At 43.1% G+C, this 12809-nt stretch overlaps 1 protein-coding gene across 10 annotated transcripts in view; it reads right to left on the bottom strand.

The window, feature by feature from the left end:
- APBB2 (amyloid beta precursor protein binding family B member 2) overlaps positions 1-12809 on the bottom strand; it is a 1314926-nt gene that overhangs the window by 232788 nt on the left and 1069329 nt on the right. For all 10 annotated transcript variants that reach the window (XM_078678261.1, XM_078678265.1, XM_078678264.1 and 7 more), the window contains 2 exons: positions 10155-10301; positions 641-768 (listed from right to left, as the gene is read on the bottom strand). In XM_078678261.1, coding sequence (XP_078534387.1) covers positions 641-768; positions 10155-10301 — 275 coding nt within the window. The remainder of the gene's footprint in view (positions 1-640; positions 769-10154; positions 10302-12809) is intronic.

Genomic DNA, 12809 nt, shown 5'->3' with positions numbered 1-12809 from the left:
AGGCGGGAAACGTGCACAGGACAGCGAGGGGGGGCGGGGGCGGGGAGGCACACGGAGGGGGGCGGGAATGGACAGCACATCTGAAATCACTTTCAGTGAAAGGGGAGGGAACGGGAAAAAACGAAACTCCGCCCAGGGAAAAAATCTCGGGAACGCCCCCGAATCTGGTCCGGCCTTGACGGACAGATCTCTGTTCCAATGGCTAGCCTCCATTTATGGAGCTAGCCAATGGGACAGGGGGGCGTATTCCATTTTCCTTACTGGAAATCAAGAGATTTCTCTGGAGGCGGAGCTAAGAGCTCCGCCCTCCAGCGAAACCTAAAAAACACTAATCGCGCTCTACACTGACAGCTCACATTACACAGTCAGGCTTTGGGGGCTCACCAATATATCGACTGGTCCACAGGCACATTAGATTAGCTGCTAGAAAGCCAGCAATGTAAACACGATAACACACAACTCATGGAATAGTCATAGTAACAGGTCAAACGTATCCAAGAAATAACAAACTTTTTGACCAAACTAATACAATAACTGTGGCCATTTTTTGTGCTTAGCATCCATGTGAGACGCAAGGGGAGCAAACAATCACTGAAGCGCGCCCGATCTGTGCTCAAGAACACGCGTGTCAGCCACTCACCTGCCGTTGTCCCTGCCCACTCCCCAGACTCGGATGCTCACGATGGGCTGCGAGTGAAGAAGGCATCGGTCCATGGGGTCCACCAGGTTGAGCATGTCATTCTCCAGGATGAGGTACATGTCCTTCCCCTAGAACAGTCAGCAAAGGCATATCAATGTAGCATCACTCCACACCAACACTACTCCACAGACAGGAATCAAATCATGTAGAGGCTGGTCTTGCCCAGTAGTCAAGGGTCTCCTCAGATAAGTGTAACTACATGCGCCCTAGAATATTCTGCACCATTTACCGCACAAAGATAAAACAATTAAAACATTTCTTTACTATATGTGGGAAAATGTATCCCAACAATGTATTATAAGTAGTACAGGGGCAGCTGTTAGCGAACATAGCAGACAAACATAAGGACACATTGCAGTCAATCCTCGAGCTTGAGGCAAGATTTGCCCAATGGGAGGGGGTATGTGCTGAACCAGGACGCTGCTCTAGCCCACAAGATAACAATGGGTAGGGAGGAATGCCGGGCCCTAATGAAGGCAAAACAACAGACTATAATTGCAGAAGCCGCCCCCAACGGGGGCTAGAGGGCTGGCACCATAACCGACACTGAGCCCCGGAAAGACTGGTTTTGGCGCGAAGAGGCACCCAGAGGCGGGAGAAGCGCCCCGCCCCCGCAACAGCCACAAGGAAGGTGCCTATCCCCCGGCCAATAGGGAGACAAGCGGGGTACAAACCCCCCAATAGGGGAATCGGCCTATGAGGCGAGAAAGACACAGGGGGATATAAGCTGCCTCTCCCCCTGGCACAACAAGAATTTTGATTTGATATGTATCAATCTAGGCAACAGAGCGTAACGAGAGGTCGAAATGAACTGAGCTAAAACATTGGTTTTTTGTAAAAAAGGGGAGTTCAATTTTATTCACAAATTATTAAAACACATTGAAATAATAATACACATTTACAATTTACATTAAACACATGTAACTCAATGAATTGAGAATACACAACAACACTGTTAAAAAGAAGCAAATAATTCAACGAGGTGGAAGTTACATAAAATGAACACAATTTTTAAGAGAAAAATGTGGCTAAATTAATCTCTACGCGCGTTTCGGCGAACCAGCGCCTTCTTCTGGAGCAGCCACGATAGTATTTTAAAAACACAAAATATATTGCTGTAATTCGATGACGCAATCTGGTCTGTACGTCCAACGAGTACCCTTTCTTTTGTTTATGTTATGTAGATATTCTATTTTAATTGAGGTTTGCAGATGGATATTCCATAAACATTGATGTGATTCGTTGGTCTCGAATGTTGATTTAAATTTCTATATTTCCTTAATTAAGGAGTAGGGGTTCATTTAGACCCGCCGCCCGGAGTTAAAAAGTAGTGGCCGCAGTAATGCGTATTTATGTGAAACTGGAAAGGTATGATCCTCCTGATGTGGGGATAGTTAATTGTGATGATTGCCTTTTTGGTTGGGCTCAGAGGCGGTTGATTCAGATGATTTTAAAATAACTCCCCAATAGATATCAACAGGGCTCCAAAAATCCGGCGGCGGGACACGGGGGTTCTATGCTCCTTCCACGAACGATGGCCATCGTTCGTGGATGGCCATCGTTCGTGGAAGGAGCATAGAACCCCCGTGTCCCGCCGCCGGATTTTTGGAGCCCTGTTGATATCTATTGGGGAGTTATTTTAAAATCATCTGAATCAACCGCCTCTGAGCCCAACCAAAAAGGCAATCATCACAATTAACTATCCCCACATCAGGAGGATCATACCTTTCCAGTTTCACATAAATACGCATTACTGCGGCCACTACTTTTTAACTCCGGGCGGCGGGTCTAAATGAACCCCTACTCCTTAATTAAGGAAATATAGAAATTTAAATCAACATTCGAGACCAACGAATCACATCAATGTTTATGGAATATCCATCTGCAAACCTCAATTAAAATAGAATATCTACATAACATAAACAAAAGAAAGGGTACTCGTTGGACGTACAGACCAGATTGCGTCATCGAATTACAGCAATATATTTTGTGTTTTTAAAATACTATCGTGGCTGCTCCAGAAGAAGGCGCTGGTTCGCCGAAACACGCGTAGAGATTAATTTAGCCACATTTTTCTCTTAAAAATTGTGTTCATTTTATGTAACTTCCACCTCGTTGAATTATTTGCTTCTTTTTAACAGTGTTGTTGTGTATTCTCAATTCATTGAGTTACATGTGTTTAATGTAATTTGTAAATGTGTATTATTATTTCAATGTGTTTTAATAATTTGTGAATAAAATTGAACTCCCCTTTTTTACAAAAAACCAATGTTTTAGCTCAGTTCATTTCGACCTCTCGTTACGCTCTGTTGCCTAGATTGATACATATCAAATTATTTGCTTTTCCCTGGTCTAGGAACTCTATTTCCATGCACTCAGGGGGTCCTTGATAAATATTGACACAACAAGAATTTTGTCCCACCCACCCACGCCTAAGGAACAGCAATGTCGCAGTGCTGGGAAGCAGGCAAGGCAATGGAGAGCTACGAGGATAATGGTTGGTAAGGAGGCACACCGAAGGGCGGTGTGCTGGAATAGGACCACTCACCTTCGGATGCCTCACGGCTGGGTGAGTTGGCCTAAGGGCAGTGTGTAGGACCACTCACTTTGGGATGCCTCACGGCTGGGCGATTTGGCCTACAAAAAGGGGGTAGCAAACGGAGACGGCGCTCGCAGCCCAGCCCCTGCCGGATGGCAGGGCACAAAAGAGTCCAACAAGGCAGTGAGTAGTGGCCTAACTCTGGGGACAGAAGCTACACCCCCACGCAAAGAGAGCAAAAACCCAACCGAGCAAAGGAATGACCCAGAAGGGACAAGAAACAAGACAAGCTTCCAAATGAGCTAAGCAACGAACTGTCAGTCCAATTTGCAAATTGGTGATGTACATATGATTTATGACAGAGATTACGTATGACCAATGCAGATGATTTATGACGCAAATATGACAGATCTACGTCGATGATTTATGTCCAGGGCATGCAAATAATGCCAAAGTATATCCATGTATTCCTAATAAAACTGCGGCCAACAAATGACCACTACAAACACAAATGCATGTTGGCTTGTTTATTCTAAGGAATGCAGTGGGGATATGTAGCATGTACTCTGGAGTGGGCACAGTGCGGGGGTTATAGGCAACAAGGCGGGGAAGCTTCTTGCCTGGCTGGCGAACAGGGAAGAGGATGAGAAGTGTTACCTGTCGGGTAACGTCCCCCGATTGCACAGCCAAACTCCGATAGAGAGGAACATCCAATGTTATTCAATGAATAGGCAGCAGTGATCATTAAAGTGATGTGTATTCAACACTATAGTTTGAGATCCCATTCAGATTCCTTCAACGGGGTAGTTGTTCAAAGAAAGTGCAGCTCAACCTATAAGTGAAAGAGGACGTTTATGCCACTGTGAGTCACCTGCATTAATCTTTAAGTGCCCTAAACAGATTTTCACCTGAGAGTTGAACTTTGGTCCTAGTAGTAAAAGTGCCCAAGTGTTTGAACGCTACGCATTCAACACGAAAACAGCTAGATCCAGGAGGTGCGGGAGTTCAGGCATTCAGTGGAAATAGTACATGTTTAATCAAGTCGAAAGCAATATCCTAGTACACACTGAAACTCTGGTAAATATGTAATATTCTAGCCATATATAATCTAACTCTAAAAAAACACAGGAGAATGGCGTCAGCAAACAGCGAGAGTCAAGTGTCTGCTCATCTAAGACTCTAAATAGGAGTCTTTATGGATCCAAATCACCACAGGGTCCCCAGCCAGGGCACGCGCTGTAGAAACTATAGAATTCATTGTCTTCTTCCCTTATATAAAGGGATTGGTCAAGATGGCACCCCCTTCGCATGACAGAAAATAGGGAATAAATCCCACTTGCTATCATGAAATACCAGTCTACCAGATTTAACACCTTTTCAGCATCAAATGATATGGCTGCAGGTTCAGAGACTTAGCGGGAATATTTTAAACAATTAAATATCAATCTGAGATTATGAACTGTCAAACTACTAACCATGAATGCCAATTGATTGATTGTGAGATTTCTTATGCACTTGTTCACCAGAATAGGCATTTTGATACTAAAGGAACAATCATATTAAGTAGACATCTAACAAAATACAAACATTTTCAGACGTTTCCTAAGGGCAAGAGGAGTATACATCCTTTTAAGGCAAGTAGGTAAGCTATTCTACGTTCGAAGCAAAGAATGGACAGGGAAAGGCCACCCACATGGGATAATTTTATCCAGGGGAGTACAGAGAGAAGTTGTGAACAAATGTGCAATGATCTAGGAGGAAGATGGTGTGTGAACCAGCAAGGAAAAGGCGATTCTCCCCGTCTGAGAGAAAATCCTATGCATGACTCTTCATGTACTGTTCAACTGGATACCAGTGCAGACTAATCCTAGAATCAGTGATACGGATTAAATAGAGTCCAGATTACCCTTACAGTCAGATTTTGACTTCTTTGACGTTTTACGGAAAAGTAATCTGGCAGACCTACATATAAAATATAAGAATAATCCAATCTAGATAGGATGCTTACAGAAACAACTTGTGCATGCAGCTGTATTGGTAAGGATGGGAGGATCTTTTTCAAAAGCTTCACAGAATAGAAGGAAGAAAAGCCAAACAAAGTAAATAGGACTGAAAGAGATAGTTCCTCCTCAACTAATACGCCAAAGGTTTTAAATCTGGTTGCAGTGGGAGCAGGACTGCCTAAAGACTGAGGCCACAGGGACAGATGCCAAGGGTCAAAGTGAGTCTCACGTAGAAGGATCTGTTATTTTTACATTTCACTGGGATTAAAGGACAGATATAAACATTAAAAAGCTAACAGATAAAGACGGTGCTTTGGGAACCCCACACAAGATGGCATAAGGTGGTAACCAAAAAGAAAAAGGTAACCAATTGGGTCCTTTACATTAGGAAAGAAGAGAACCAAAGTGCCACTGAGCCCTTTCTATTGATCAGACCAAGATGATATGAAGGAATAGAGTGGCCAACCATATAAAAGGCTGTGGATAACTCCAGCAAGGTGAGTGCAGCAGAATCGCGTTGGCCACAGATCACTATGGCCATGGCGATAAAGCCTTGAGACTGATCACTGTGCATCAATTGTCCTCTTACCCTATATAGGTTGTATCTACAGTAAGTAAATATATTTGGACAATAAGAGTCTCAGTTCTCTATTATGCTCCTTGGTGTGTGCACCAGTGTAACTGTGTAGTCTCTACATTAAGTAGCAACGTCCCTTCCGCTCAGCCTTCCTCAAATAAATTTAACAAGTTGAAGATCTTGCATTACATTTTTTTTAGCGTTCTGCCAGAAGCCCATTTGGCCCTGGTGCCTTCCCATTTTGTTGACGGGAGATCACGGCTGGCACAAGTATCTCATGGCCTTAAGGTCTGCATTGGTAAATGCCCCATAGTCCCTTCTATATTATCTGGTTATACTTGCAGGTGAAATCTATAAAATTAGCAAATAATAATCTACAGACTTCAGCGATGTCCAATCCTACAGTTCCCACAGTCCTCTGTTCATCCCAGACACCCTGGATCCATTAGATGTCCTTCTCTCTCCTACTAATCCTGACTAATAGTTTACTGTGTTTATTGCCTACATCATACAGCAGTATTTGGACACATATTTGATGCAATCAATCGCGGTCTACAATGTCTCTTAGCTCATCCCAGGTCGGGTTCCTTACTATTGATCAAAGGTGTGTAAGACCCTCAGCTCTGCAGACCAGTTTGACACTAACTACCCATTTCCCCATCAGGACGTGGCAGAGCAGGCAGCTTGCTACTTCGGCCACTACTGTGTGGCCCCGCCCCACTGCCCTAGGTACACTGAGAGGGGGCCATTTTAACACCAATCCATGACAGTAATTTGCTAGATGGATTTAGTGAAAGATCCGCTAGAGGCACTATATATTTTCACATATGATTGATGACCACATATAGACAGGTGGTCTGTTTCTGTAAACAAAAAACTAGTGCTGGGCTTTTAACCCTATTTATTATACATATGTATTATGATCGCTCACTCATATCATGTGCCCAAGTACTCCATATTTTTCTCATTATCTAATTTATTTAAATACCCTTTTCAGCGCATAGAATCAGGCCACACACCATAAACATTTTAAATTCTGCATACAATGTATACACATTACAGTACACAAAGAGGTTATTCTTTATTCACAAGTACATGATGCACATTTTTCATAAAGTGGGGCAAGATGACTAATGTAACTTTAGTAAAATCTTTGGACTAGGAAGACGTTGGTCTGGAACACCGAACATCCCCCCCCCCCACTGCTTTATTTTTTACATAATCTGTAAACTGCTAATTTAGTTGGAGAAGGCAAAAACAGATGCTTATTCTGAAGTTTAAGTCTTATTTTTAAACCATCACACACAGACACACGTACACAAAGTCACCTCACCACACAGTCCTATGGAAAGGGTCCTCTGGACACAAGATCCCGCCTCCCAAACCTAACAGGTCCAACAAGCTTTGGCCTTTAATGCACTGACCTACATTGCCTGTATATGTATTATTCAGTACCATTTTTACAGGCCAGTGAAGACAGTAAGAAAGAGAAAGCCGTCGCAAGGCTGCATAAGAAGCTGCACAACCCCAGCCTCTAACCGCTGGAAATAGTCCTTTTGCTAGCAGTGTCTTCACTGTAATACATGGATTTAATCACGGCCTCTCTTTGACATAGTCACACAATTAACGGCATAATTAAAACCAGCTGTATGGAGTGAATTTACTCTAACGTTCCATCACTGAATAATTAAAACACCCAACTATTTGGCAAGATCTCTACAAAACATATTTTGTTTTTTCAACGAAAATTAAAGCCATGATGTTTATTTGTTTCTTCATACTTTTTGTAAGGCACACAAACCACTAAAAGAGTGCTGGGTGAGGGGAGGCAGGGACAGCAAGGCAGGGAGGGCAATGAACATCGCCCCAAAGGTGATGTCACAAATCAGATGCGAGGCCAACATGCAAAGTCTTAAATGTCTCTGTGGAGGAAAAAGCAATAATATGGAAAAACGAATGGGGCGTATGACTGCCAAGTACCAGAATATAGGAAATAAGAAAAGTAAATCAGGAGGCCAGCTGAGGAAACCCAGGCAGAGCCATAGAAGGAATGGAAAAGGTGTGTTTTTAGGCCTGGTCTTAATACTTTTTCAATTCTTCATGGCTGAGAAATTGTTGCTCCAAATGGAGGCTCTTTGTCTGTGCTTTCTCTTATTTGAGGGAACACACTAGGTTTAAAAGTGAGAAGTTTATTTTTGTATTTATTTTGTTTAAACATCCACTCCAACAAAGCCTATCTTTTCATTACGTCTATAACGTTGCGAAACCAGTCATCAACACGTTACCCACAATGCAAATATTCCTCTAGAACACGTAGTACTTCACACCAACATCCTAGTACATAACCTGCAACCTCAAAACTAAACTGAGAGCACATATTTATAAATTAGAGCACTTTATGCAAATAGTAGTACCACAAACCTCAAAGAATACAAAAACACTATTTAACATCACAGACAACGCCGTCGGCCTACTTCCAAAACTTTAGCATCTCACTTGAACCTAACTAGCAATGTCTTGCACACACAATCAACCGCCTATTCCTTTCTACACACTTTCTCATCAACAAATTATCCTTATCAGCTAATGGTTTAGCCACATACTTCCCATTAAACACCACCACCATTAAGAACACCCAGACTAAAGAAGTGATTGCTCTCCACCCTCCTCCAGCACCCACCAAAGTTTTTAACCATACTGTGCGCCATCAGTCCCTTTCAATCCTTAGGCCATCAAAGTTCTTGCAACCACATCTAGTTCTCATATCTGACTGACCTCCTTTCAACTAACTGCTGTGATTGCACCTCTTTCAAAGAAACCTACAGTCAGCCTGCAGCGCCCCTTCACCACTAAGACCTGCGATTGTTTTACAGAGAATCAATACTTTTTACACCTACCATATTTTTACATCATTGCCCGCCGCAATCATCTCCTCCATCCTCTAGAACCTATTTGCATCCTTTGGCATTCTTCACAATTCTGCCCTACTCTCACTGTGCATTCCCTACCTAGCACATAATTGGCTTACCTCTTGGACTGTTCATCCTTATTCGCCCGAGACTCAAAAAGATCAACATCCACCACACTACCACTGGGCGTTCCACAATTTTGTTCCACGCCTTCTCCTTTTCTAACTTGTCATCTCTTCCCTTAGTGATAATATCACCTCATTTGCTTTTCCGTATCACCTTTTTGAGTTGACACCCACATTTTCCCTGTCTTTCCTACTTTTCCATTCCACTTCCACTGACACGTTACAGGCTCTCACTTTTTTTTAAACACCATCCACTTTCCCCCAACTTGCTGAAATTTGCATTCTCAGCCAGAAACACGGAGACTGTATACAACTCACCCACATAAATGGGCACATTTATCATGAGCACAGCCACCAAGACACAATTCCAAATACTGAATATATATACACCCTTCAATACTGTTTAAAAACACGCAAGTATATCGTTTTCAGCAGACTAGACTACCGAGTCCCCCTTTCCAAACACTACTTTGCACACATATTAAAAGTAATAACTTTTTAACTCTGTACAACTTGCCTAAGCATACTGACAACAAATCACCAGAGCCTGCTGTCTGCCAACAGAAACAATGCTTTATACAAGTTACAAAGTTACAGACTCGTTTTGAGAGCAGTAAATGTGCTAATTTTAGATTAGCTCTTTTTTAGAATACCCACCAAAGCTCAACCTCCCAGTTCCCCCCAAACCATCTTATGCTGCCTCAATGTTCCATGCCCTCAATCCTCTAGGACCTCTGGACTGGAAATCTTGCCACCAGAGATAAACATGAACACATACATGCTCTCCACAGCAAGAAAGAAGTTTTGCCTACCCTCAAATTACCCCAACTCATGCTCGCTCTACCTATTCGTGCTCCGGTCACTCTACCCACCTTGCACTCCCTTGTTCCTCCGGTATTTTTTACCAGTTCTGGAAGGTGCAACAGCCTCTTCATTTCAACAGAGGATGTAAGGCTGGATACCTTCCCAGGTGATTAGCCCCGCTATACAAAACAACATTGATTGATTGAAGATGACAACACTGTACTGAGAGAGACCCATCTTTACCCATTTATAGTCAATACATCAGCAAGTTGTATGTCATATTTCTTTCAAAAGCCCTCATGCGACCAGTGCTTCTGCTCTGGTATCTTGGTCCCAGTTCCCATGCAGCACACATCGAAGACTGTAAAGGGCTCATCTTCAGGATACATTATTGTTCACCGCTGAAAGTATGCAATAGGGTGATAACCCACAGTGAGAACACCCTACATGAAATACAATACAGCATTATGTCTCATGCAAGGGCCGCCAATACTGACCTCTCCCCAAATGCCGACTGTGTCCCGGATGTCATTCTTGCAGTAGGAGAGCTGCCGGATGCAGTTGTTGACGGCAACACTGCTTTTCCCAGGAGCCAGGTCTTCTTCCGCCATCTCCACCCAGCCCAAAGAGCGCACAGCAAAACACTGAAACACAAAAAAAGAAAATAATGGGAAAAGATAGCAAAAAGGTGGGAAAACAGGATAGGGATTTGAGCAAGCAATGACTGGCACAGAGATGGTGTAGAACATTCTTCTCCTCTTTGAGAGACCATCATGCTCTATTTCTACTCGTCTTATAGTCCTGACATTAAATCATTTCTTACCATTCCTTGTCGGGAAAAAAGCGTTTACAATGCATCATTTACCAAGCAATACCTTTACCACGCATGTGCCTTTACCACGCACGCCTTTTTCAACAAAAATGTAAATCAATATTAGGTAATTGAAACTATCTATCTGGAATTAGGGCAAGGGTGTTTTAAGGGTTATGTGTTGGGGAAGGCTATATGGTGGTAAGGGTGATTTGAGGGGTGGGCAAGTGTATTGGGTGGTAAAGGTGGTATAGGGGTCAGTAGGGGTAAAAGGTGGTGAGGGTATTTTTAGGGTTGGGTAAGGGTGATGGGTGGTAAGGGTATCCTTGGGGCTTAGGGAGGGTAAAGGTATTGGATGGTAAGAGTATTTCTTGGGTTTAGGGTGGGTAAAGGTATTGTGTGGTAAGGGTGTTTTTAGGGTGGGTAACGGTACTGATGGTAAGTGTATTTTTAGGGTTTAGGGGTGGGTAAGTCAATTGGATGGTAAAGGTGTTTTAACGGGTTAGAGACGCGTAAGGGTATTGGGTGATGAGGTTGTTTTGGGAGTTTAGCGGTGGGTGGTGGTAAGGGTAGTTTTTGGGTTTAGGGTGGGTAGGGGGTAAGGGTGTTTGTACGATTTAGGGGGTACGTTTTTTTGTGGTTTAGGGGTCGGTAAAGGCATTGGGTGGTAATGGTATTTGTTGGATTTAGGGGTGGGATAAGGTACTGAGTGGTGAAGGTGTTTTAGGGTTATGGGGTGAGTAAGGGTATTGGGTGGTAAGGGTGCTTTAGCATTTAGGGGTAGGTAAGGGTATTGGGTGGTACAGGTGTTTTTAGGGTTTAGGGTGGGTCAGTGTATTAGGTGGTAAGGGTGTTTTTAGGGTGGGTAGGTGTATTGAGTGGTAAGGGTGCCTTTAGGGTTTTGGGGTGGGTAATGGTATTGGGTGGTAAGGGGTGGTTGAGTTTAGGGGTTGATAAGGGAGCATATATAAGAGTTTCTACAGAGGTTGCACATGAAAGGTTGTATGATGGAACCATGCAAGCACTTACATCGCATGCCTTTACCACGAAATGCTTTTACTATGCATTGCATTTACCACGCACGTTTTTACCAAGCATATGCCTTTACCACGCATGCCTCTGCGGCAAAAATGTACGCATATATCACGCAAGTGAAACCTCCTATATTTCTGAAAGAAACAAAGGTTACAGGGACGATATAGTTCACTCGTACAAAACCATAGAAATGTATCAGTTATAGTTACCTGAGCTAACTTTAACTTACGCCCCTGCAATGCACTGCTTATGATCTCAAAGTTATATTACTCATGACGTGGCCAGTGGCATCACTGATGACATCTCAAATGCCATCACAAGAGTTTATGAGTGGTAAAGATATATGCTAACTTACTACAAAAGTTAGATTAGGATTCTAGGTGCACAACTAATGAGTGATACTACTTCTCACATGTATTATGTGAGTGGCTGTATGGGTGTATGAGTGGCTGTGTGAATATATGAATAAGTGAGTGACTGGCTATGTGCAAGGGTGTATTTGTGAATGAGTGGGTGTGTGAATGAGTGGGTGGGTGGGTGTGTGAATGACTGTATGGGTCTGTGAGTGACTGTATGGGTCTGTGAGTGACTGTATGGGTAGGTGGGTGACTGTATGGGTAGGTGGGTGACTGTATGGGTAGGTGAGTGCCTGTGTCAGACACTGTATGGGTGAGCGAGTGTATGTATGTGTGGCTGTATGAGTGATTATGGCTCTGAGTGAGTGACTGAGTGGCCGTTTGAGTGGGTGTATGGTTAAATGAGTTTGGTGTCAGTGGATGTATTGCACACTATGTGTCTGTGTGAGTGGCTGTATGAGTGTGTGAGTTGTATCAGGGAGTGTGTAGCTGTAAGGGTGAGTGAGTGGGTGTGTGCGTGGCTGTATCGGTGAGTGAGTGGGTGGGTGCGTGAGTGGTTGTATACTTATGTGAATGGGTATGTGAGTGGTTGCGCAGGTGTATGAGAGGTTGTATGGGGGTATGTGTGGGTATGGCTTTGGTTCTGTGGATGATGTCATCAGTGATGTTATTTGAGAAGTCATCAGTGACGTCACTGACCATGTCACAAGTGATGTAATTTGTGACGTCATAAACAGTTAGCTCAGGAATTATATCAGCTGAATTTCTCTGGTGTTGTATGAGTGAAATATGAGCCTAACTATAACACCCCTGTAATCTTTGATTTGTTCCAGTGAAATTCTAAGATTTTTCAAATTCTATTTTCTAACTATAAAGTCCCTGTAACGTTTGTTTTTTTCAGTGAATTTCTAGGTTTTTTTAATATTCTATTCCTAACTATAATATCCCTG

Source organism: Lissotriton helveticus, chromosome 2_2 (assembly GCF_964261635.1).
Source record: "Lissotriton helveticus chromosome 2_2, aLisHel1.1, whole genome shotgun sequence".
Taxonomy (NCBI): Eukaryota; Metazoa; Chordata; class Amphibia; order Caudata; family Salamandridae; genus Lissotriton; species Lissotriton helveticus.
Note: the sequence above shows the minus strand (reverse complement) of the source record. Positions and strands in the feature narration are given on the sequence as shown.